The sequence below is a fragment of the Chinchilla lanigera genome, unplaced genomic scaffold (assembly GCF_000276665.1).
Source record: "Chinchilla lanigera isolate Chin_1 unplaced genomic scaffold, ChiLan1.0 scaffold00074, whole genome shotgun sequence".
Taxonomy (NCBI): domain Eukaryota; kingdom Metazoa; phylum Chordata; class Mammalia; order Rodentia; family Chinchillidae; genus Chinchilla; species Chinchilla lanigera.
Genome location: NW_004955475.1, coordinates 258,911 through 283,819, shown reverse-complemented (window position 1 = coordinate 283,819; position 24,909 = coordinate 258,911). Strand labels below are relative to the sequence as shown.

The 24,909-nt window shown below is 44.5% G+C and overlaps 1 protein-coding gene across 7 annotated transcripts in view; it reads left to right on the top strand.

Annotated features, from left to right (window-relative positions):
- The first annotated feature begins 5,755 nt into the window (after positions 1-5,755).
- The window catches only part of Kdm5c (lysine (K)-specific demethylase 5C), a 34,399-nt gene continuing 15,245 nt past the window's right edge, over positions 5,756-24,909 (top strand). For 4 of the 7 annotated variants that reach the window (XM_013502866.1, XM_013502867.1, XM_005401479.2 and 1 more), the window contains exons 1-12: positions 5,756-6,252; positions 10,063-10,140; positions 12,323-12,445; positions 12,702-12,872; positions 13,391-13,525; positions 14,213-14,336; positions 14,432-14,610; positions 15,594-15,752; positions 17,764-17,883; positions 18,016-18,174; positions 20,628-20,809; positions 20,911-21,073. In XM_013502866.1, the coding sequence (XP_013358320.1) occupies positions 6,103-6,252; positions 10,063-10,140; positions 12,323-12,445; positions 12,702-12,872; positions 13,391-13,525; positions 14,213-14,336; positions 14,432-14,610; positions 15,594-15,752; positions 17,764-17,883; positions 18,016-18,174; positions 20,628-20,809; positions 20,911-21,073 (1,743 nt within the window). In that variant the 5' untranslated portion in view covers positions 5,756-6,102. The remainder of the gene's footprint in view (positions 6,253-10,062; positions 10,141-12,322; positions 12,446-12,701; positions 12,873-13,390; positions 13,526-14,212; positions 14,337-14,431; positions 14,611-15,593; positions 15,753-17,763; positions 17,884-18,015; positions 18,175-20,627; positions 20,810-20,910; positions 21,074-24,909) is intronic. The other 3 variants (XM_005401483.2, XM_005401482.2, XM_005401478.2) reach the window with 2 other exon arrangements.

The window sequence follows — 24,909 nt, the reverse complement described above, 5'->3', positions numbered from 1 at the left end:
GCTTACTTTGTAGCCCAGGCTGGTCTCGAACTCGCAACGTTTCTCCTGCCTCAGCCTCCCAAGTGCTGGGATTGCAGGAGTGCGCCACCACGCCCGGCTCTTGATCATATTCTGAGGTCCCTGATATCATCTCTCTTCCCCACCAGACCACAAGTGGCTTGAAAGTAACACTGATCTGCATCATATTCATCCACAGTATTGCCTACCACAGTGCCTGACACAGCACAGATGTCACTAAAATTTCATTGATCAAGTGAAGCTTTAATTAATGTTTGTATCAGCTGATTTATTGATAGATACAACCTGTGTACAAAACTTTTGGGCCCCTCCTGGACTGCTTCCTGCTACCTTCCACTCTTGCTAATTTTTCCTCCTCCCAACCCTCGTTGCAGTCCCAGCACTTTGCTGTCCCTGCCTCCTTTCTCCTTGTCAGCAGTCTCCTGTTCAGACTGTGACGGGATAGTTCATCTCACCTCCCCATTTCTCTGCGGACCTGAAGAGAAGAACCCTACTGACTGTTCTCACATTAAAGGTGCTGCTGCCAATCTCTTTGGGTTGTGCAGGTGGGGAGAGATAATGTCAATACCATAAGTACAACTCTGGAAGGAAGCACTGGGTGTGTGGGAGCATCAAGAACCCAACTTGGGGGTCAGGGTGTTAAGGTGTCAGGGAACGTTTTAGGCGACTACCCCTTTAGCTGAGTCTTAAAGGGTGAATAGCAATTAACCTAGAAAAGAAGGGCACTGGCTAGAGGGGGCAGCACATGCAAAGGCCTGGGAAGGCATGAGAGAGAATACAAGTGTTAGGGGCTCAGAGAAGAAGGGAGGGGAGAGTGGGGCTTGGGCAGTGGGCACAACGTACACAGAAGTGTAGAGGCAGACAGGCCTCCTCTGCCCATCGTGTTACTATGTGGCCAACATGCCTTCTCAGCCTAACCTCAGCAGCAGCTAAAGGAAGACCAGGTATTACCTGAACTACATTGCGTCTCCAATGTAAAGTTACTGTTCTTCCCGTCATAGTTAATGAGTACCTTGTGCAGAGATCCATTGAGATTATGCAAACATACTGTTACTTCTCAAACTTAGCCCACCAGTTTGAGCATTCACTGATGATTCTTGCTAGAAACAATTGTTACGGCTGAGGTTGGCAAATGGTGATTTTCAAATGTCATCATTCTTTCGACATGCATTAGTTGACTTTCCACTGTAAGGGAAAGCTTTCCTTTCTCCTACATGTATTTATTTATTTATTTATATCCTCAGGGACTCATGGTTCTCTAATCAATGGGTTATATATAACCCATTAACATCATTCTTTATTTTGATATTCAAAATGCCCCAGAGTGAGCCAGCAGGAAACCCTCCAAGCTGGCTCTTGTGTCCTTTGGCATGTCTCCATCTTTGAGTACTTCCTGCTTTTCTGGCACACAAGATACTTCAGATTCACCTTTTATTTTCTCTGTCCCAACCCTGGAATTGGTCATTTTTTCCAAGTAGCATTGATTCTTTCTAGCAGAGAATGGCATTTAAAAGTCAAGATTTGGGCACTAGGGGTTATAGTTATATTTTAAGTGTTTTTTATTTGGAAAAAGTTCAAGCATCCATTGATGATTTTTTAATTCCTTCATTTCTTCTGTGTTTATAACTTAGCATTCTACTTTAAGGGAGAGCTTTCCTTTCCCCTCGTTTATTTATATTGATGTTGATTCAAGGTTTTTAAAATTTTAATCAGTTTAATTAATTATAATCCATTACTGTCACAATTCATTTTAAATTATAATATTTTGAATTCATGATTTTATTGTTATGTGTAGAGATAAGCACATACTATACATCTATATTTCTTTCTGCCTCTGTCTCAGCTGTAATAAACCATGAGTTCACACAGATACCTTGAGGAGGTTCTTTTAATAGTCTAGGCTAGAAGCTGAGTGTGGTGGCACATGCCTGTAGTCCTAGCTACTGAGGAGGGTGAGCTGGGAGAATCACTCGAGCCCAGGGGTTTGAGGCCAGCCTGGGCAAAACAGTGAGACTCCCAGATCCTGTCTCCAAAAAAAGTCCCAGATTGGGCATGGTGGTACACACCTGTAATCCCAGGACTGAGGGAGTCTGAGGCAAAAGGATCACAAGTTTGAGCCCCACCTGGGCAACTTAGTGAGACCCTGTCTCAAAAGAAAAAAAAGATCTAGGGTTATAGTGTAGGTAGAGAACCTCTGATTTAGATTCCCAGTACTGCCAAAAAGAAAAGAAAAAGCCTAGGCTAGAGATAGTAAATGGCTTGCAAAGAGAATGGAAAAAGGTAAGGGGAGGGGAAAGGATTCCAGTGCTCTTTAGGAGTTAAAACTGACAGCTCACACCTACTTCAGAACGGAAAGAGATCCTATTTTACAAATCAAAAAAGTGAGGCATAAGAATATACAGGGTTAGAGTGCATTCTTAGCATGCATGAGGTCTTGGGTTCTAGCTCCAGCACCAAAAGGGGAGGAGGGGTGATGAAGTGATTGTCATCAAGTTCATCCACAAAACATGAATTGGGTGAGTGTGGTTGTGGGCCCAGCCAAGATTTACGGTCCCTGCCCCACAACAACTCTGTGCCATACCCTCCCTCCAGGTATGTGGGAGAGGTGAAGCCAGCCCCCAGCCCAAGGTGAGCTCCGGATGCTTCCCAGTTCTGAAGCTTGCAGTGCCCAGACTCTGGTTGGTCCCCAGCAAGACCTGAAGCTTGGGAAGGACCTTGTTTTCTAAGCATGTTACTGTGTGGGGAACACTATCTAAGATTTTAACAAGAACTGTACAGCAGCCAGACAGCCCAGGATTTGGATTCTGACTCTACCACTTACTAGCCATGTGACTTGGGTGTATTTATACTTCTCTGAGCTTCAATCTCCTTATCTGTAAGACAGGGATAATAATACCTTCTTCCTATGCAGAAGTTGGCCCTTAATGAATGGCAGTCATCATTGTCTCTAATTATCCAAGTAACAGTGTAAGGAAGGGAATACTTAGCCTCATTTTATAAATGAGAAAATCAGGGAGATGAGGTACTCAGCAGCTCTCAGGAGGTTAATGTCCACACCAGAAAAGCATGTCTGTCTTGGTTACTATCATATTCCCAGTGCCCACAAAAATGCCCGGGGCATAGAGGGAATTTAATAAATACCTCATGAATAATGACTTTGATCTCACTGCCTTGAAAGAGTCTATGGGATTTCTGTTTGCCCTTCCAGGATGAGGATATATCTGGGCTAAGGACCTCAGGGAAGGGAGTATGAAGCCTAGGCACAGCTGAGACCAAAAACCTGCTCTCTAATTCCCGATTCATGTGCTTTGCCCTTCACTGAGCTGCCTCCAAGTCAAAAGACTGAACTTCCTTCAGTTTAGGATCCGCACACTCTCCAATCTTCTTGATTATTCTCACCTTTCTCCTGCCCAGCTCTATTTCTGGTGACTGCAAGTGACAAGAAGAGTATCTGACCAGGAGTCAGCAATTTCTTGTGTAACACTGGGCAATTTGATGAATCTTTCTGGAACTTGGTTTCTCATCTGCAGTATAGGTAAATTAGCCTTCGTCTTTCCTAAGACTGTTGCAAAGATGAAGGGAAATATTGGTATGAAATCAGAGCTATGTGGGCTGTTAGATGCTTATCCATGTGAGAAGCTAGTGATATTACTATGATTAGCATCATTTCACCTGGCTTTCTGTTTCCTGTTTAGACAGTTATTCAGATGGATCATTCATCCTTTCTGGCAGGGAGGGGCCAAGTTTTCCTGACATCTAGAAAACTAGAAAGGAGATGTCACTGACTATCTGTATTGCTTGGGACCATTTTCCTCATGAACCAAGTGATGGTAAAGATCCTGAATATTCAAGGTAATATAAGGATTCAGATGATTAAAAAAAACCATGAAAACACTAGCAAAATGCCTGACACAGACAAAATCATTAATCATTGATTGTTAACTCTCAGAAACAGCAACAGCCCCCAAAGACTGAGGGCCTGCTAATGCCAGGCACTGTACAACGATTTTACAAGGTAGGTATTATCATCTCCAGGTCAGGTTCAGAAGTTGGAGCTCACCCATGGTCACATAACTAGAAAATGGCAGAGCTGGTAGGACAGGAAGGCAGGCCTGTCTGACCCGCTGAGCTTTTACCTGTGTGCCCTGCTCCCTCGCTAGTTCCAAAGCAGGCAGAATCTATGTAATTGGCACAGAGTATGTGATTAGGAACAGTTAACTGGATGAAGAAGTGACACTCCCACCGCCTCAAACACATTCAAGCTTATGGTAGGTCCCTAATGTATACATGCAATGTCTGTAAAGATTAAATATTATTTTCAGCCAACATATACTAAGTCTGCTCAAAACTATACATTCATTTTTCTTTTCATTCAGTATTTACTGCTTATCATGTCAGGTTATAAATCTGTATACAGTCACATGGCCCCTGCCCTTAAGAAATTAATAGTCGGGTGGGGGAATACAAAGTAAGCACTTAATTGGTATGTGCACAAGTACTCAAATATGTGCACAGTGGCTGTTCAGACTATAGGCAGTAGGCCCACACCTAATGAATAATACAGATGATGCTCAAATGCTGTAGAAGCATGATGTATGTGGAAAAAGTACTGTTTTGATACTCAAAGTAGTTGCAATAAACCTATTCAGAAACTGCTCAAGGGGCTGGGCGTGGTGACCCACACCTGTAATCCCAGCACTCAGGAGGCTGAAGCAGGAGGATTGTTGGGAATTCAAGGCCAGCCTGAACTGCATAGTGAAACCCTGTCTCAAAAAGACAAAAACAAACAAACCGAAACTGCTCAAGGAACATGTCTCAACAGATGTACACACAGTAAGCACTAAAATGCTTGCGATAAAGTGTACACAATAAATACAATGTACACAGATGTTTGAGAAGCAGTCCACTGTAGGCTTACGAATCAACAAACAAGGCTGGGGATTAAGATCCCTAAGAGGCTTGGGTTTGATTGCCAATACTGAGGGGGTGGGAGTAGGGGAGGGGACACATACACTAGGGCTTGTTTTGTAGGGTGCGTGTGCCACAAATGTGCACACAATTACAACACGTACATAACAGTATTTATTAAAATGTTCACCGCCAATTATTTTGAGGGGTAAGAACGGAAACCTCATCTTTTTGAGAGCCTATACGTAACCTCAGACGAAATATTTCCTCCCTCTACTTGGGACCAAAATTCTAAAAAAGAGGGCAGGCCCAGATTTGTCAGTGCTGAGCTGGGACCATAGTCTTTCCCCACCTGCGGGTCGGCAAAAGGGTCCTTTTAATTCAGACACCCAAAGCCACTTCCCGCGATCCACACAGAAAAGACCAGGGAAAGGGGACAGGGAACATTAGGGTGGGGCTGGAGACTTGCTACAGACCTGCTGGCTGAGTGGGTGGGTGTGAGGGCTGCCAGTTGAGGCCCACCACCCACGGAAGCCAGCGCCTCTTCCGGTTTGTCTCACAAATGCGCATGCGCACCACTGGCCTTTAAACGTGCACCGCCGGTCCATCCGGAAAAAGGATCCGGCAAGCAAATTACCACCTTGTTCCTCCGCCGCTGAGCTGAACTATTTTCTCTCAGTCGGAGAGGTAATTTCGAGTAACTCCTTCCAAATAGGGAACCTATGACAGCCTATGTAGCTCAGTCCCCACTCGATAAAGGCTTTCTCGGGCTTAGCCTGACGCAAGGCATTTGAGGCTCGGAAGGGCCACGCGCGGAGGGATCCAGTTTGTTGTGGTGAGGGGAGGGGGAGACGCTGACAAACTAAGATGGCTACGGCGGTGAAGGCCGCGGCGGCTGGGAGGTAACTGGTGGCGAAAGGGAAGACAGCAGTAGTTGGCAAGCAGTGGCCGAATTTGGGAGGAACTGAGCAAAACTAAGAGGTGGTAGCGGTAGCATCAGTCAGAGGCCCTCAGAGCGCGGCACCCACACGCCCCCCTAGGCCCTCGGCGGGCGGCGGCCGCCAGCTTAGGGCCTAGTCTCCGAGCAGTGCCTCGGTTTCAGACAGCAGCGGCGCCATGAGCCCGTAAGGGCGGTCCGAGTCCTTCTGATTTCCTGGCCCACTCCTCGGGCCCACCATGGAGCCGGGGTCCGACGACTTCTTGCCGCCGCCGGAGTGCCCGGTGTTCGAGCCTAGCTGGGCCGAGTTCCGAGACCCTCTTGGCTACATCGCGAAAATCAGGCCCATCGCCGAGAAGTCGGGCATTTGCAAGATCCGCCCACCCGCGGTAAGGCCCGGGGCGGATGGTTGCCGGCGGCGAGGCCGGGGTGAAAGACAGGGTAACCCGCGGTGAAGTCTGGGGCGGAGGGCAGCTGGAGGTGTGGGAGGTGGGCCGCCTGGGGCCGTCGAGGACGCGGCGCGAGGCGGAGGAAAGGTGCCGGGGGTCTTCTGGCGGCGAGAGGCACAGCAGTGACCACCGGTGTAAAACCCACCTCCGTTCCCGCTCTTCGGAATGACTTTCGGTTAAAGACAGGGATGCCTTGTGGTGGGGAAGAGTTCGAAGAGGGGCATCCCGAGGATTCTTTAGTTGCTCCAGACCATCCGGGTCAGGGTTTCGGTAAAGAAGGCCTTGCGCCTACTGGCTTCATTTCCCTTAAGGCAGGCGGCGTAGTGTAGTGGAAGGATCACGTCTCTGAAGGGAGGCAGACCTGAGTTTAAAACTCCACTTTGAAGCTTGGCAGGTGTGTGACCTTGGGCATTATAAAGTAATCTCTGAGCCTGTGAAATGGGTCCCAGGAGTGGTTTTTTTTTCTGGGACTGGATTAAACTAGGTAGCGTTTGCGTGTAGTAGGCACTTGGTACATGGTAATTACTCTGACTGTAAAGGTGTTTGATGTGGTCATTGGTTTGCTTCTTCCATCTGGGTGAGTCATATTTACTCACACCCTGCCAGGCCAATTCATCTATGATAATATCCTGGCCTGCTGGATCAGTCAGGAAATCAGTTTCACAGGGAATGCTTTTGTCTGGCTCCTCTGAGGTGAGTTCAGAATTGTCCCCCTTTTCTAATTGAAGGCAATGTCACGGCCTTTCCTGCCCCGCCCCCCCCGCGCGATTGCTGTGTAGAGGCTTAGACCAGTTGGCTTGGGAGTGGGATGTGAATCCTCAGAAGGTTTTTGCTCTGCTCTGGCCCAGGATGTAGGAGGTCCCAGAGTATAAGGCTTTCTTGCACACGCCCCACCCCGCTCCCCAGCAGCACAGAACTGTGGAAGTCAGCTCCCTTTGAAATGCTTGATTCCCAGATGTCAGCGACAAAGACCATATCTCTCCTCCTAGGCCTGGGTAGGCCAGAAGTTCTCCAAGGTCTAGAACAGGCTCCTGCCTTGCTAACATGAAGGAGAAATGATGATGCACCTTGTTCAGTGACCACTTGGCATTCTAATGGCAAGAAGTGAGCTAGGCTGGAACAGGGTTTTTTTTGGAGTGGGTTTCTCAGGATGGGGATCTTCATTCCCACCCGAGGAGGGCACCATAGGCCTTCTTATCCAGCTCACTACTTTTGGTACTAAGCCACAGACCTAGGCCGGTTTCAAATAGATCCTCTGGGAGGTGTTGGGTAAGCTAATTTCTTCCTTGTTGGAGCCTAGCCACAGGTCTCAGAGGTATCCTTGTCAATGGTAAGGGAGTGGCAACGGGTAGTGAGAAGTCAGGAAGGCTCACTGAAAGGAGAGGCTGGAATCTGGGCAGCCCTAAGGAGGCCCTCGCTGAAATGGTGGGGCATATCTGTGAGAAAGAGGCATGCCTGACCTAGGGGGTAGTTGAGGCCTGAATTTCCTTTTCCCTACCTTGGTTTTTGGGTGACCAGGAAGGGAATGAGTGATGAGTCCTTGGTGTGTGTGTGGGCAACAGGGAACTGTCCTTTGTTAGGCTTTTTCATTTTTTCATTTACTCCAGCAATATGTTTCCCTTTAATCCAAGAGGCCTGACTGTTTTTGTTTGTTTTGTTTTGCCTGGGGCTTCCCCTAGACCACCTTTAGGTAGGTAGCTGACTTTCTGGTTGGAGTTTGAAGTACTCATCCAAGTGATACTTGAGCCCGGGGTGGAAACTTGCATATGAGTGTGTACCTGGAATTGGAGGTTTGGCCGGGGAAGGTTGATTTGGGGTGCCATTGCTGGATAGGTGACTGCTACACTTAAGATAGATGGGTGGTAGGACAGCGTTGATATCCTAAAGTAGACGCAGGGGCGCTTGAAGGATCTGGCTTCCTGCAGGTAGCCAACCTTTTTGTCTCACTCAACACCTAATAATACTGCAACATTGAGCATTGGCATGCAGTAGTATAGGGCCGAAGGCAAAAAGTTTGCTGGGCCTTCCCCAGCTATGTTTTGTACCTGTAGCTCCTGTTCCAGCACTCGAGTTCTGCAGTTTCTTGTCAAGTCCTGATGTTGCACTGATTCTTGTCTAGTACTTGATTCATTAACAAAGAAGGGTACCTGAAGTTTTGAGTTTGAGCACCTTTCTGCCTGTATTACTTATACCAAGGGGAGTACCCTAATCTATGGTAGACAAAAAAGGATTTGACTGGGCTGGAGCCAAAGCGTTTTAGCCTACATTCTCCTCCTGCCTCACTGGTCCCAGATGTTTTCTACTTGTTTCTGTTAGGGAGAGGGGGGTATGTGTGCATATAAGAATGAATCCTCTGGACCTCTTTTTTTGAAATGTGTTTACAGAAGTCAACAGCATTGGTTTTTTTGTTTTGTTTTGTTTTTATTATTCCCCCTTTCCCACCTTCCATATGCATGCATATGTGAGCAACATTTGTAGCATGATGTATGAGCAACGTTTGTAGCTTGGTGTAGTGCAAGGAGCCTTGGACCTGTGGTTAGAAGACATGGGTTCAAGTGTTGGCTGTACCACTGACTCAACATGTGATTTTTTTGAGAAGTCATACTTCTCTGGGCCTCACTTTTCCCATTTGTAAAATGAGGGCATTGTTCTAGGTTGTTTTTTGCCATCCCAACAGAAGCCAGGGCTCTGGGGAAGAGAAGACTGCTTGGGAAGTTAGGGGAAGAGTGTTGGGGAGGAAATTTTTCACAGCCACCCCTTCAGTAGGACAGAACAAGCTCCAACTTGGCAGGACAGGGTCTCCCCCATTTTCATTATCTTTTCCTCACTTCCCCCTCCCCAAATTCCCCCATTCTTTCCCACCATGGTCAGGCAGCCCGGTACTTACCCCTACTTGGCTTCCATTCTGCCTCTTCCTGTACCGGGCAGGTGTATGAGAAAGGGCCCACAGAAACACTCAGTCCCAGTAAGTGCTGCAGATTCTTGTTCTGCTCCTTGCTGTTCCCTGCAGTGTCTATCTTAGGGCCTTTAAACTGAGAGAAAAAACACTACAAGGGGCCAAAACTTTAAATCCTGCCAGAATAAGTCGACCTACTCTGCAAGTATATTGGGTAGTAGAGTCAGCCTTCGATGTCAGCTGTAGATGTCAGGGTGAAATTAATGATGATTCTTTTGAGTAATATTTTCATTGAAAGCCGGTTTAATTTTTCCTGTCGGTTTTGTGAAGAAGTTAGGGCAAGAGTTCACATGCCTACCTTATAGACGAGAAAGCAAGGTTTATAAAAATATGACCACATAGCTAGTAAGTAGCGTAGCTAGAACGTGAACCAAAGTCTCCTGACTCCAGATCCTGTGTGCTTTTCAGTACTCAAAATTATGTGTCCTATAGTAAGTGCCTAGGGGACTAAGGGGTTAATGTGGATGTGAGGAGGATGAGTCAACTGTTTATGGATCCATGACTTTGTTTCTTAAAATCCTGGCATTGTACTGCTGGAAGGGACATGGGAGAAGTTTCCCAGAGCATGTGCATGACATCTTAAGATACAGATTTGAGAGGCTGGTTGACCCTATTGTGATTTCTGGAGGGAGATGGAGGTGTGTGGATTGGGTGTTGGTGTGGTTAATGTATGTGGGGTGGCTAGAGGTCTAGAAAAGTATGACTGTGAGTGGGTTGCTGAGCTGTTGTTGGTGCCCTTTAGTCTTGTACTATATTGGATAACCGAACTCCCTTTCCCCTTTCTATTCTCTCAGGATTGGCAGCCACCTTTTGCTGTGGAAGTGGACAACTTTAGGTTTACTCCCCGGATCCAGAGGCTGAATGAGTTAGAGGTAAGAAGACTAGCAGCTGGTGGTGGGGTTGGGAGAATGGATAGATTCCTGAGCTCAGAAACTATTTCTTTCATACCTTCTCTGGCTGAGGTACTTTATCATTAGTGTACCTGGGGCATGGTGGACACTTGAAAGCTTTGAATATAACCAAGAGCAGGGACATTTACTGTTTCTTATTTGATGATCCAAAGGCTAGGGATGTCCCTTTCCCACAAGTCTACTACTTCCGTAACTCCCCTGTCTACTCTTATCTAGGTCATCAAAAGGGAAATATGGGGCTGGCTGAGACCCTTCTTTCCTTGGCCCGCGAGTGTGACCTCATATACTTAATTCATCACAGTCCTATGCTTTCTACCTTTTCCCATGATATTTGCTAAAGTGGGAGCTGAGGTAGAAGGGCAAGAACAACACAAAGATTGACCTGTGTGGAAGCTAGAATAGTGAAAGATGTGGCTGGGGTCAGGCAAATAGGCTTTTCCCCCTCCTATTGTTCTGTACAGGAAGTTCAGGCCCTTTTGCATGAACAAATAGAGTGCTCCACTAGGGGCTTGAGCATTCCCTGGTAAAATAAGAGTGGGAGCCTTGAAGCCAGTTCTAGGTAAGGTCCAGGAGTTTTCTTTGGAGTACGTAGATTAAATGTCTGTTCCCACCCCTCACCCAGTACCATGTATCCATCCACAAGCCTTATTAGATGTCCCAGAGTCCATTAGGCCCAGCCAAATACCTATAAAGTAAAAGTTTTCTTGTTGTTGAGAGCAGAGTTCCTCAACCTCAACACTAACGACATTTTGGGCCAGAGAAATTTTTTTGGTCATGGGGGCAAGGCTGTCTTCGGCACTGTAGGATGTTATCAGTATCCCTGGCTTCTACCCATTAGATGAAAGTAGTGCTCTCTCCCAGTCATATGACAACCAAAATAGCTTCAAATATTGTTAAATGTCCCCTGTCCATTAAGAACTACTATTCTAGACCCAGACTGGGAGCTGTTCCAGTTAGGCCAAAATCATATCTTATGGGAAGTACACGATCCTTAGAGAAATAGATGTGAGCATGTCTGTGGGAGTATAGCTACAGCCAGGTATTGTTTCGTGTAGGACAAAGGCAGTCTTTCAGAGAGTAAGCACTGGCTAATGAAGGGAAGACATAGAGATGAGGCCAAAGTCAGAATGCTAAAGGGTTCAAGTGGTGGGAGTAGTGTTCCTAGCCCCTCAACGGTTCTCACAGTCAAGAAGCCATAGGTCATTTCTTACCAGAAATAGACCTTAGTTCTTCTCAACTATGAAACAGAAAGAACCATCCTGTCCTTCTAGTGGGATCAAGGCAAGACAGTGAATAGTAATGACCGTATAGTTCCACCCAGAACCAGACATTCTGAGCAGAGTGAGGAAGTTATAGACTTAGGGGCTTTTGGGAGTGTTTCTTGGGTTACTGAAACTTCAGACAAGCATGGTACATGCTTTGTTCCTAGAATCTTTGGCCCAGGTCAAGTCCTGGATTGGCCAGGTACCAGCATTGCTTTGGTATACCATCTCAGTTCTTTAGGTCATTCTACATATAACATGTACCCTCACCCTTCAGCTGCCATGGAACCAGATTTGTGGTACATACAGAAGTGAATGTACTCTTTTGGAGCCTTTATTCTCTGAAATCTGCCTAGAGCTTACATACAGTCAGAGGTTTCCAAGGGGCATTCATTGGTCCTCTTATTAAGTCCACCTTTCTGGGGTAAGTGGACTGAGCAATTATTTTTATTTTCCTTTTATAATAAAAATACAGAGGTCTAAAGAGTGGAACTAATTTGCTGAAGGCTATATAGCAAGTCAGTAGCAGAGGAAAAGCTAAAACTTAAGTAATTTGACACCCAGCTATCTTGGTGTTTGCTGTGTGATTTAATTCTTATGTTCTTCTGTGTCTTTATCTGTACAAGAGATGGTAGTATACAACCCTGTCAGGGAGATTGGGCAAGAATACATCTAAAGCTTTGCCTGCTGTGGCCATCTCTTTTGGGAGGTGGAAAAAGGTGAGGCTAGCCCTGCCCAGAGCCTGGGATCCTGTTCGCTGGGAGAAGCCCTGGATAGTGTATGTGGGCTGCTCTGTTCTCTTTCTCCTCCCTTAAGATTGAGTCAGAAGACAGGGGTTGGAGGAGAGGGTGGCCAGCCTATTTGAGCCATTTCTTCTTCAGGCCCAGACGAGAGTGAAACTGAACTACTTGGACCAGATTGCCAAATTCTGGGAAATCCAGGGCTCCTCCTTAAAGATTCCCAATGTAGAACGACGGATCTTGGACCTCTACAGCCTCAGCAAAGTAAGAACAGGTTTTTCCTCAAATACCCCTCAGCCTTGCTACTCTGGGGGCCCCTTTGGCTGCAGTGGAAGGGGCACAGCTTCGTAACACACTGATTGCCCTCAGAACATCTTGGCCTCTCTTGGTGCAGTGTAAGGTTGGAATAAGGGGATAGCCCCCAGTGAAGTGAGGCTGGAGTTGTCTTCATTGTCCTTTCTACAGGCCTGCACCCTCATGTACATACACGGCACATCCATGTCCCTGCTTATCCTTTCAGATTGTGGTGGAAGAAGGCGGTTATGAAGCTATCTGCAAGGATCGTCGGTGGGCCCGGGTGGCCCAGCGCCTCAACTACCCACCAGGCAAAAACATTGGTTCCCTGCTACGCTCTCACTATGAACGCATTGTTTATCCCTATGAGATGTACCAGTCTGGAGCCAACCTTGTGGTAAGGATGCCCAGTGAGGGTGCAGTGAGGCTTTATTCCCAGACACAGGTTACCATACTTGTTCTTAATAGTCCTGGTTCTGTGATCTAGAAACCTGGGAGCCTGACCTTACCCATTCCTATTAGTGCCTTTTCTCTTCCCACACTAGCAAATCTCAAAGGTCTTGGAGTTATCTGTAAGGCCAGCCTACTGTTACTTAACAAAGTCTTAACTGATACAAGAATTCTGAGAAGGGAAGGATCTTTCGGACTAGAGAAGGCTGGGAAGAGATGGAGTCTGATTTACTTTGGGAGATGGTTGAATAGTAGGCCATTGGAAGGAGGAATAATGTGAGCAAAGCACTGAGAAGAATTTACAAAGTGTGTCTGAGCTAAATGATGAAGACCAGTTGAACAAAGGCGACTGGGGAGAGGGTTGCTGACTATAACTTTGGTAGCCACTGGTGAGGGTGGAGGGAAGTTCTTGCTCTTGGGGTGTGGAGTCGCATGCTCTGACCCCTGCCTTTCATCTGTTCCCAGCAGTGTAACACACGTCCGTTTGATAATGAGGAGAAAGACAAGGAATACAAACCTCACAGCATCCCCCTTCGACAGTCTGTGCAGCCTTCCAAGTTCAACAGCTATGGCCGGAGGGCCAAGAGACTGCAGCCTGATGTGAGTACTTCTCTTCTTTCTTACAGTTGCCTTAGGTTGAAGAGAATCCTCTCCCTTTCTTTGACTTAGGCCATATTTCGTGCTGCACTATCTCTTATTCTCTGAGTTCTTAAACATTAGTGTGTCTCTCTCTGGCTTTATTTTTCCTGGTTTCTTCATTCTTGGCTGAGCTGCTAAACTGGGTCTTGACCTGTGTATATAACACTTCCGGCATGTCAGGCCTTCTTGCTTGTCTTACTTCTTTCCTGACTCACTGTGCCTTCATTCAGAAGCTTACATGCCAGGTGTTCTCCTGGCACTGGAGATATAGCAGAGAATAAGATAGACACTATCCTTGAGATTACTAAAACATGTAATTTAGCAGACTATATTATAACTACCACTTACTGGAAATGCCAAAACATTGTTAGATATATAGATATTCTCTGTAAACCCGCTCATCACTATAAGAAAAGAGTTAATATTCTCATTTTATAGTTGGAAAGACTGAGATCATGTCTTTAGTTCCTTCTAAAAGAGGCTGAGGAGGGAATTCACTTCCCTAGTCTCCAAAAAGCAACTCTGAATTCTTGCCCTGACCTGTCTGTACCTGAGGCCCTGGTATGAGCTTGAGTGATACATAGTCGGAGCTATTGTTCTTTTTTGCCTCAGATAGCAGTCTTCATTTATTTTCTTCTTTGCTCCTAGCCGGAACCCACAGAGGAAGACATTGAAAAGAATCCAGAGCTGAAAAAGCTACAGATCTATGGGGCAGGCCCTAAGATGATGGGCCTGGGTCTCATGGCCAAGGATAAGACTCTGCGGAAGAAAGGTGAGGCCTAAGGCTGGAGATGGCCTCACCTGGGGAAAGAAGGCAGGGCCTATGTGTCCTAGACCTATGCTTAGAGCCACTTCTTTCTCTCCCAGATAAGGAAGGGCCTGAGTGTCCCCCCACTGTAGTGGTGAAGGAGGAATCAGGCGATGTGAAGGTGGAATCAACCTCTCCCAAGGCCTTCCTGGAAAGCAAGGAGGAGTTGAGTCACAGCCCAGAGCCCTGCACCAAGATGACCATGAGGCTGCGGAGGAACCACAGCAATGCCCAGTTTGTAAGGACTCAGCCCTGACTTCCTAATGCTCTGCTTCTCATCCCTTCTATAAACGTTACCCCAGCCAGGCACTGGACCAGGTTGTGTTAAGCAGAACAGTGGGCCTGATAGGCCCTACCGTCACACAGCTCAGTTGGGCAAACAAGGCCAGTTCATTTGGAACAAGGAACAAGAAAGGGTGCTCAAGTGCTGTCTACTGGTACGTGAAGTGCTAGAAGGGTCCAGAGGAGGAGACTCACTGTCCACTGCTTCAGGATAAAGACTTAAACCTGATCCAGTCCTTGGTGATCTCTAGCCTGCTTTCCCATCACTGCCTCCTTCACCCCTCTGCTATAGCCATACTGAAGTACTTGTAGATTTGTTTATTTTTCCTCCAAGACATGCCATGCTTTTTCAACCCCAAGTTATTTGCACATGGTGTTTCTTCTTCCTAGAAGAGTTGCCCCCTGTGCTCTGCTCCATTGCTGTCCTGTCCAGTTCAAATGTCACCTTTTCAGTGAAGTCCTTCCTCAAAGCTTTCGTCACCATCTGATTGGATTGCTTCTCTAGGCTCCCAGAGTACACTTTATGGGCTACTATTGGCAGTTTTTAATTTTTATGAACATGTGTTTCTAGAGCACTGTGTACCTTTGGAAGGCAGATACTATTCCTTATCCATTTCTGTGCCGTAGAGTCCAGCATAGTACCGAATGCAGGCTCAATAAGTATTTATTGAAGGAATACAAATGAGACAATTCAATCCATTTGTGGGTGTTAAAGACTGCTTTCGCGCCTCCATCTCCTTACTGGGGAAATGGTACATGCATTCAGTTGAACTCCAGACCTTACATGACTAATCTGTACCAAGCCACAAATGGTCCACCTGGCAAGCACAGTAAGATTTCTAGTAGAGAACTTTGGACTAGTGTACAGTCTGGAGGGGCCTGGTGTTTGAAGACTGGACAGGGCTATGTTGATTCACTTTTGCTTCCCTTCCCTGGCAGATCGAGTCATATGTATGCCGGATGTGTTCCCGGGGGGATGAAGATGACAAGCTCTTGCTGTGTGATGGCTGTGATGACAACTACCACATCTTCTGCCTGCTGCCTCCTCTGCCTGAGATCCCAAAAGGTGTCTGGCGATGCCCAAAGTGTGTCATGGCGGTAAGACCTCCCCTGCCCCAGACCACATAGGGTATCCGTGCCTTCCTTCATCTGGCCTTATGGGGAGGCAGCATCCTAGTTCAGCCACAGTCTTATGTTTTGAGTCCGTGGGGTGGGAAGTGGGCTCGGCAGAGCTTTGGGAGAAAGAAGAAAAGGAGACCCAACCTTTAGTTCTACCCTCTGAGAACTCCCAGACCCTCGTGGAAAGGTGTCATGATTAGATGGACTCTGTGTGATGACGTATGAGCAGATGCTTAACTGGGTGTTAAAAACTGAAGAATGGCAGTTGAGAGGAGAAAAAAATTACTAAGGGTAATAATAATCAGGGAAGATGTCAGGAATGCACTTTGAAGGACAGGAATAGAATTTTTAAAAAATACTCCTTTTATTCTCCAAATCTACCTATATCTCTCTTCTTAAACAAAACAGACAAATTACCTACCCCCACCTAGAGATAATCATTGTTAGTAGCCTGGTATATTTTCTTATTTTTTTTGCTGTTGTGTAAATGTAACTAACAAGTTTGGGACAGTGTTAGATACTTTCATTTGTTACTTCATAGTCATTTGTCTGTATTAAGTTTATTCAAGGTATGAATTTTTTTTTTCATCTTGTGGGTTTAATATTTATTTAGTAGTTTTCCTCCTGTTACATTTAGATTGGTTCTAGTGGTGCAGACTTTTAACTAGACAGGGTGGGCAAGTGTTCCAGACTGAGGGCAGAGTAGCAGTGGCAGAGTTATATGGAGGAGAATGTGCTGTATTGAGAGCATCAGAAGCAGCATTGAGGGCCATGTACTCAGGGAATTCTGGCAGGTTCATTTCATGAGCTTCTTCATCCAAATTCCTACTGCCCAGCTTCTGCATTTCCCTCTGGGTTTCTGGAGAGCAGACACTGATGGTCTTGCCTTATTTTAGGGACTCAGCGGTGGTTGTACAAACCAGTTGTGCACATGTGCATGTGTATACATACAGATGCACACAGATAGGGAAAGACTAGGGCAGTGCATAATTGTCTTGGCAGTGGTAGAGATTCTAGTGTAGAAAAGTTTGGGTACCCGGTAGTGTCTTAGATGAGGATAACTGTCAGCTGTAGTTGGTTCACTTCTGTAAGTGGTTATGAGCCAGTGGACCAGGTTATTTATTATACAAACATGATCAGGGTATGTGTCTGATTGTGGGGTACATTCAGTTCTCATCTGAAATTATGAACATAGGTGCACATGAGGGAGACCCATGTCCTGTCTTTTGAGGTAGTCTAAAGAACAGAGCTGGACGTGGTGGCACAAGGCTATAATCCTAGCCCTCTGGGAGGCAGGGGCAGGAGGAGCATAAGTTCAAGCCCACCCTGAGCAACTTACGTGACTTAGCAAGACCCTGTCTCAAAATAAGAAAGGGGCTGGGAATGTAGGTCTGTGCAAGGACTCTGGGCTCAATTCCTAGTACTACAAGGGAGAAAAAAAGGAACAGTGGAACAGTATAGGGTTTTACGCTGTAGAAGTTGGTGCTTTCATTTTTATCCAACAAGGTATTAGAATTTTCTGTGTCATTTTCCTAGGCTTGTAGTTCTAGTCTAGGTGTCAACAGAATTTTCCTATGTACCCTATGTGAAGTCACTTTTTACCAGACAGGAGAAATGGTGGTAGAGGAGTATGGGATAGCATATGAAACTCAGAGCTCATGGCTTAGATAGTGAAGTGGTGAAAAGAGCATGGACTGTAATGATGAAGAAGCACTTTCTGGAGGCTGTGGGATTGAAGTTAGGTTTTATGTTTTTGTTTTGTTTTGAAATGAAGTGTCACTATGTTGCCCAGGCCAGCCTCAAGCTCCTGGGCTCAAGTGATGCTCCTCTCTCAACCTCCTGAGTAGCTGGGAGTACAGGTATGGTACCATGCCAGGCTTAAAATTGACCTAAAGCTTCTCATTCCCTATTCCTACTCCACGTTCTAGTTCCATATGTGAGGATTCTCCTCTGCCTCTGTCTTAGTGACATGTTCTCCTTTGGGTTTCAGGAGTGTAAACGGCCCCCTGAAGCCTTTGGCTTTGAGCAAGCTACCCGGGAATATACTCTGCAGAGCTTTGGGGAGATGGCTGACTCCTTTAAAGCAGACTACTTCAACATGCCTGTGCATGTAGGTGATGGAGGGCTGGGGTAGTGTTGGGATTAGGGTCATAGATGTTGGTACCTAATGGTTTCACCCCGTCTGGGGCAGTGGGGCTAGGATAAAATGAGCCATGGTCATCTCCTACCTCTGTTCCCCCAGATGGTGCCCACAGAACTCGTAGAGAAGGAGTTCTGGCGGCTGGTAAATAGCATTGAGGAAGATGTGACTGTTGAGTATGGGGCTGACATCCATTCCAAAGAATTTGGCAGCGGTTTCCCTGTCAGTGACAGTAAGCGGCACCTAACCCCTGAGGAGGAGGTGAGTGGGTAATTATCACGGTTGCATTTCAGCTTTGTGACCTTAAGCAAGTCCTTTGGTATCTGAAGGACACCGTGTTTCTGTAAGATTGGAGATAATGATACCTGTATGCACTTGCTGTGAGGCTTAGATAAAATGTTTCTTTTTTTTGTTTTTGTTTTTGTTTTCAGTGCTTGCAGGGGCAGGTGCTGTGCTGCTGAGCTATATTCTCAGCCCATTAGAAAAAGTGTTGCAAGTAAAAGACAGCCGATTATTGGCATGTGAAAAGATAACATATGTGTTCATTTACCTCTCTGAGCATATTTCCTTATCTGTAAAATAAGAATAATACCTAACTTGCAAATTTTTAAAAGAATTAAATGAGAAAGTATGTACAATAAACTGGCAGAGTGTGGCTCATTCATAAGTGTTCAGGTACTTGGAATTTGATGCGCAGAAGAAATACAAGGTCCAGGCCTGTGTTTCAAGGGGAAAAGTGTATTTGGGTTCAGAGCATGGTTTTGTTTTGTTTCTTTTAAATTTATTTAAAACGCAGAAAAACATTAAAATTGTACATATGGGGTACTGTGTGATATTTCAATACATGTATATATCATGGAATGTTTTAATCATTAAACATCTATTTCCTCAAACATTTGTCATTTCTTTCTGATCAAAACATTCAAAATTGAGCCGGGGATATGGCTCAGCGGCACAAGCGCCTGCCTGGCAAGCGGAAGGCCCTGAGTTCGATTCCCAGTACCCACCCCAAAAGAACAAAACCCAAAAAATACATTCAAAATCATTTGTAGCTCTTTCAAATATATAGCGCAGTATTGTCTGTAGTTACAATAGCATACCAAAACTTCTTACTCCTTTCTAACTGTAGCTTAACAACAATTGATCAACCTTTCCCAGTTGATCTTTTCTGAGATCAACTTTAGTTTTAGAGTCGACATCAGTAACATCATGCAATACTTGTCTTTCTGTGCCTGGTTTATTTTACTTAACATAGTGATCTCCACTTATGTCCATGTTGCTGCAAATGACAGTTTGTCCTTTTCTATGGCTTTATAGTCTTCTATTGTGTATGTGTACTGTATTTTCATTGTCTAGTCGATGGATACTTAGGTGGTTTTCATTTCTTGGCTGTAATGAATGTTGCCACAGTAAATGTGAGAGCACAGATACCTTTTCAACATACTGATTTGCTTTCTTTTGTATATATACGCAGTAATGAGATTGCTAGATGATACGGTAGCTCTGTTTTTAATTTTTTGAAGATTCTCGCATACTGGTTTTTTTGTTTGTTTGTTTGTTTTTTGAGACAGGGTCTTGCGATACAGTTCAGGCTGGCCTTGAGCTCACTTTGTAGCCCAGGCTGGTCTCAGACTTGGAAGGATCCTCTTGCCTCAGCCTCCCAAGTGCTGGGATTACAGGACTGTGCCACCACGCCCAGTGAATATAGCTGTTTTATAAAATGACTGTATTTACATTTTTCAGCAGTGTGCAGTAGTTCTCTTCACATCCTTACCAGCACTTTTTTTTTGTCCCTTTTTCTTTTTCTTTTTCTTTTTTTGTGGTGCTGGGGTTTTGTATATGCTAAGCAACTGCTCTTCCACTGAGCCTGTTTGTGTTTTTCATAATAGCCTTCTTACTGATGTGAGGTGATACATGATTGTGTTTTGATTTTTATTTCCCTGATGATTAGTGATATTGAACATTTTTTTTTCATGTACTATTGGCTATTTGTATGTTATCCTTTGAGAATGTCTATTTAGATCTATTGCTTATTTTAAAATCAGATTATCTGCTTTTTTTGCTATTGAATTATTTGAGTTTCTTGTTCTGGATATTAACCTCAGATATACAGTTTGCAAATATTTTCTCCCAATTCTGTATGTTATCTTTTTGTTTTATTGATTATTTTCTTTACTGTGTAGGTTTTTAACGTAATCCCGTTTGTCTTTTTGTTTACTGTGCTTTGGGGGTTTTTGTCCAAAAGTCCTTGCGAATTTCAGTGTTCTAAAGTGTGTTCTCTGTTAGTTTCATGTCTTACATTTAAGTATTTAATCCACTTAAGGTTCAGTTTTGTTAGTGATGAGAGTAAGCATCTAGTTCTATTCTTCTGCATGTTGAAATTCAGTTTTTTCAGCACCATTTGTTGGAAAGAATGTCCTTTCTTCAGTGCATATTCTTAGCACCTTCGTAAAAAATCAGGTGGCAGAGCAGAAATTTTTAACTTGTATTTGGGGGGGATGGATATATCTATAAATCTCCCTGAAATTGAAATGAATTGAATTCACATTTTATTTATATACATTATAGGGGGAAGGGAGGGGAAAACTTACAGTGTATTTTGGCTGTTTAGGTGTGACCCCGCAATTAAGGTTCTCTAGGCTAAGCAAATGATGTAAGATCTCAGTTCCTTAGTGTAACCATCATGCCCTTTGTACAAATACCTGACTTGACAGGAGTATGCCACGAGTGGTTGGAATCTGAACGTGATGCCAGTGTTGGAGCAGTCTGTACTGTGCCACATCAATGCAGATATCTCTGGCATGAAGGTGCCCTGGCTCTACGTGGGCATGGTCTTCTCAGCTTTTTGCTGGCATATTGAAGATCACTGGAGTTACTCCATTAACTACCTCCACTGGTGAGCAGGGCCTTGGGGAGCAGCTGGGGAGGTAGTCAGGATGGACCCCCTACATGACCATGGGTGTGACCAGTCTGTGTGTCCCCTTTCCGTTTGTTCAGGGGTGAGCCAAAGACCTGGTATGGAGTACCCTCACTTGCAGCAGAACATTTGGAAGAAGTGATGAAGAAGCTGACACCTGAGCTTTTTGATAGCCAGCCTGACCTCCTGCACCAGCTTGTCACCCTCATGAATCCTAATACCCTCATGTCCCACGGCGTGCCGGTGAGTTCCCAAGAACCATGAACAAGGGTTGGAATCGTTTAATGATGTCCTTTGTGGTGAAGTGGTAGCCTTCATCAGGAACTTACCCCTGTCCTTTGCTCATTCCTGCTGTGTCTCAGTTAGACTGTAGATGTCATTGTTCTAATAGAGACCAGTTATTTAGTGGTTAGATACACAATATGATAGCCCTCTGGGCCATATATTTGAGAGCAATATCTTAGGGATGGCTTAATATCACATTTATGTCCAACTAGTGGAAGAAAGGGCAGAACTAGAAAGTCTCCTTACTTTTAAGTGTGCACGTTATTTCCACTCATATCCCATTAATGAAAACTTGATCGAATGGCCATATCTAGGTGCAAGGAAAAGTAGGAAATGTGATTGTTACTCTGGATGGTTTTATACCACTGAAAATTGAAGGTCATGTTATTATTAAAGAAGATAATGAATATCAGAGGAAATTCGCTGTCTGTATCATAGTTTGCATACTGTTACACTTCTCGGAGCAATGGTTAAGCCTTTTTACTTAATAAGTCAGAAGTTGAGCTCATAATCCTGACCTGTCTTCCTTCTCTGGGTACCTGTCTCTCACCCTTTAAAAGCTTTTGCTAGGTATAAAACCTAACTAACCTATAAGGAACTTTATATGACTTTCTAGCATTGGTTAGCATCAGCCAGTTTACTGGTCTAGATCTTAAAGTCCCATAGAAATAGCATTGCCACACCCTCCCATCTTTTTCTGGTTTTTTTGGACACAAAGTCTCTCACTGTGTAGTGCAGGCTGGCCTTCAACTCGCTTATGTAGCCCAGGCTGGCCTCAAACTCATGGCAATCCTGCCTCAGCCTCCTGAGTGCTGGGATTACAGGAGTGCACCACCGCTCCCCGCTACATATCTTCTTTATTCTTATTCTGTGCTACTATTCTTCCCTCCTCCATTTCACTTATCTGTACTACTAGTCCCTGGTCATCTGTACAGTAAGTCTTCTGACTAGATCAGTGGTTCTCACCTGTATTCTAGCCTTCATGTTGTGTTAACATGCTATATCCTATGAATAATATGATATATTTAACCAAGGGTCTAAGGAATTGGACAGAAGAGGCATCCTACAACAGATCAAACAACCTTTCTCCTCTCAGAGGCACTCTCCTTCTCCCTGTCTGTCTCACCCCTTGTAAGAATAACTGGACTTAATGATCAAGTAGTGCTGAGGATAGAGTGTGTGCTTAGTATGTGTGAGGTCCCAGGTTCAATCCCGACAGCACCACCAAAAAAAATGATCAAAGCCCTCTATACTTCTGCTTCATCATGGCATATGCCCGTAATCCCAGCTCTTTGGAGGCTGAGGTAGGATTTCTGTGAGTTCGAGGCCCACCTGGACTATGTAATGAGACAATGTCTCAAAAAGCAAAGAAATCAAGCGGACATTGGGTCTTTTTTTAGACCTCTCTCTTCTTCTCTGATAGCGTAGTATCAGTCCTTGTCTGTACTGCTAAGGAAAACTGTTAAGTGTAAAAGAAGATTCTTTTAAGGAATCAGGCAGCCAAGATGCACATACATAAAGTCATGTATGTGTTCAGTCCTTACCTCCTTTTAGAAAAGTTATTATAGACTTTTAAACATATGCCCTTTGCTTTCACCTCTATGGCATTTCTCCAGCTCATGGCTCACCAGCTTTTCTGGCCACCTGTTGCTTCAACACCTTGCCCTCTCTCTGCCTGCCCTTACTATAAGTTGCTAGCATCTCTAGGCCTTTGAACTTGGTAGTATCCCCCCTAATCCAGGGCATCTGTGATTGTCATGTTCTCATACTGGCAGGCTACAGTTTAGCCGGCTGGAGCTCCCCTAGAGCAATTTTTAGTCCCCCACCCCACTCTACCCACTTCACTTACCTTCCCCTTTGGTGGAAGAAGGCTATTTCTTTATATAGATATATGTTGTAAGTATTATTTTCATTAAGAAAGAAACATGCCTGCTTTATAAAAAATGTAGAGATCTTCCCTACTCCCTTCATTGTAAACATTTTGTTACGTTTCCCTAAGTGGTTTTTCTGTATAAATTTTGATGTTTTAGTATTTAGTGTATGGATTTGATAATCTCTTTTGTAAGTTTGGTGGTCTAGAACTGCACTGTCCAGTTTGGTAGCCATTGGCCACTTGTGACTATGAAGCATTTGAAATGTGGCTAGTCTCAGCTGAAAGTATAAAATAGCTGTTGGGTTTCAAGACTTTTTAGGAAACAAAGAATGTAAAGTACCTCACTAATACTTTTGTATATCAGTTACACATTGAAATGATAATATTGTCTCTTTGTTAAATAAAATATATTGAAATTAGTTTTACCTGTTTCTTTTTACTTTTTTAATGTGGCTACTAAAGAATTTAATTTAAAAGTACATATGTGGTAGCACATTTCTCTTGGACAGCGCTGGTCTAGAACAATTTTATACCTTATTTTTAAAATAATGGTTTTATTGGAGTATGGTTTACGTACCATAAAATTCACTCACTTCAAGTGCACAATTCAGTGAATTTACATAGTTACGCTGTTGTCACCACAATCGAGTTTTAGAATATTTCTATCACCCCAGAAATACCCCCTTATGTCCTTTTGCAGTCACTCTCCATTCCAGCCTCTAGGACTAGGCAACCACTTGTCTATTTTCTGGCCTTTTCTAGCCAGCTTTTATAAATAGAAGAAAAATAATATAGTCTTTTGTGAAGGGCTTCTCTTAGTATGTTGTCCTAGTTCATCCGTGTTGCAGCATGTATCAGGGCTTCATCACTTTTATGGTCTAACAGTATTCACTTTACCGGTTGATGAACATTTGGGTTGTTTTTACTTTTAGTCTGTTGGCATTCGCTGTTGTCAACAACTACAGAATGTGAGAAGAGTAAAAGTAACATCACCAAAATGAGGGTGTAGGTTGAGGTGAAGAGTCAGGAACGTTAGGTTTAACTCCTGGCTCTGCTACCTAAGGCTTCTCTGGGACATAGTTTCACATCTATACAATTGACACTGGGACTAGATCACTGAGTAGATAATTGCTAGGGTGTGTTCTGTGTGCAAAAGCCTCTGGTCCACAGCTGCAAGGTCAATGAACCAGTCCTTGCTTTTGGGTTTGCACGGTCCAGTAAAGTGGAAAGTAGCAGTAAACAAGTGGGATAAAGTGTAAGAAATACTATAAAAGAACAGACTGGGTCATTTAGGAGTGGATGTCAAGAAAGAGTTTGTAGAAGTGGTGATCCTTCAAAATGAGAATTAGTCTGTCAGAGGTGCAGTTTCATCATGTGGGCATGGAGATTCAAGTGAGATGCTCAGCAGAGGTATGACATGGTCAGATGTGCATTTTGAGGAGTGTAATTCTGGTGATTGATAGTGCAGGCCAGTGCAGTAATACAGGCAAGGAATGTTTAGAGGCTGATGTCACTAAGTAAAGATTGGCTTAAGAAGAAAAGTACAGGAGGTGACAGCTGATATAATCTGTACAAATGTGGGGATATATTCATGAATGGGAAGATTTAAAATTGTTAAGATGTTAATTTGTCCCAAATTAGTCTAGAATCCTAGCAGAGGAATCATTATGGTTGAAGGGTATAAAGATTTTTAGATTTTTTTTTTTTTTTTTTTTTTTTGTCCTGAGACAGGGTCTTGCTACGGAGTTGAGGCTGGCCTCAAACTTGTGGCAGTCGTCCTGCCTCAGCTTCCTGGGTGCTAGGATTATGGGGGGGGGGGCACTACTCTCAGCTCATTTCAGGTTCTTGATAACAAATTTACAGCCTGTTGTATAGCTCAGAGCCCTAGATTCAATCTCCAGCACTCTCCCCACCCCACCAA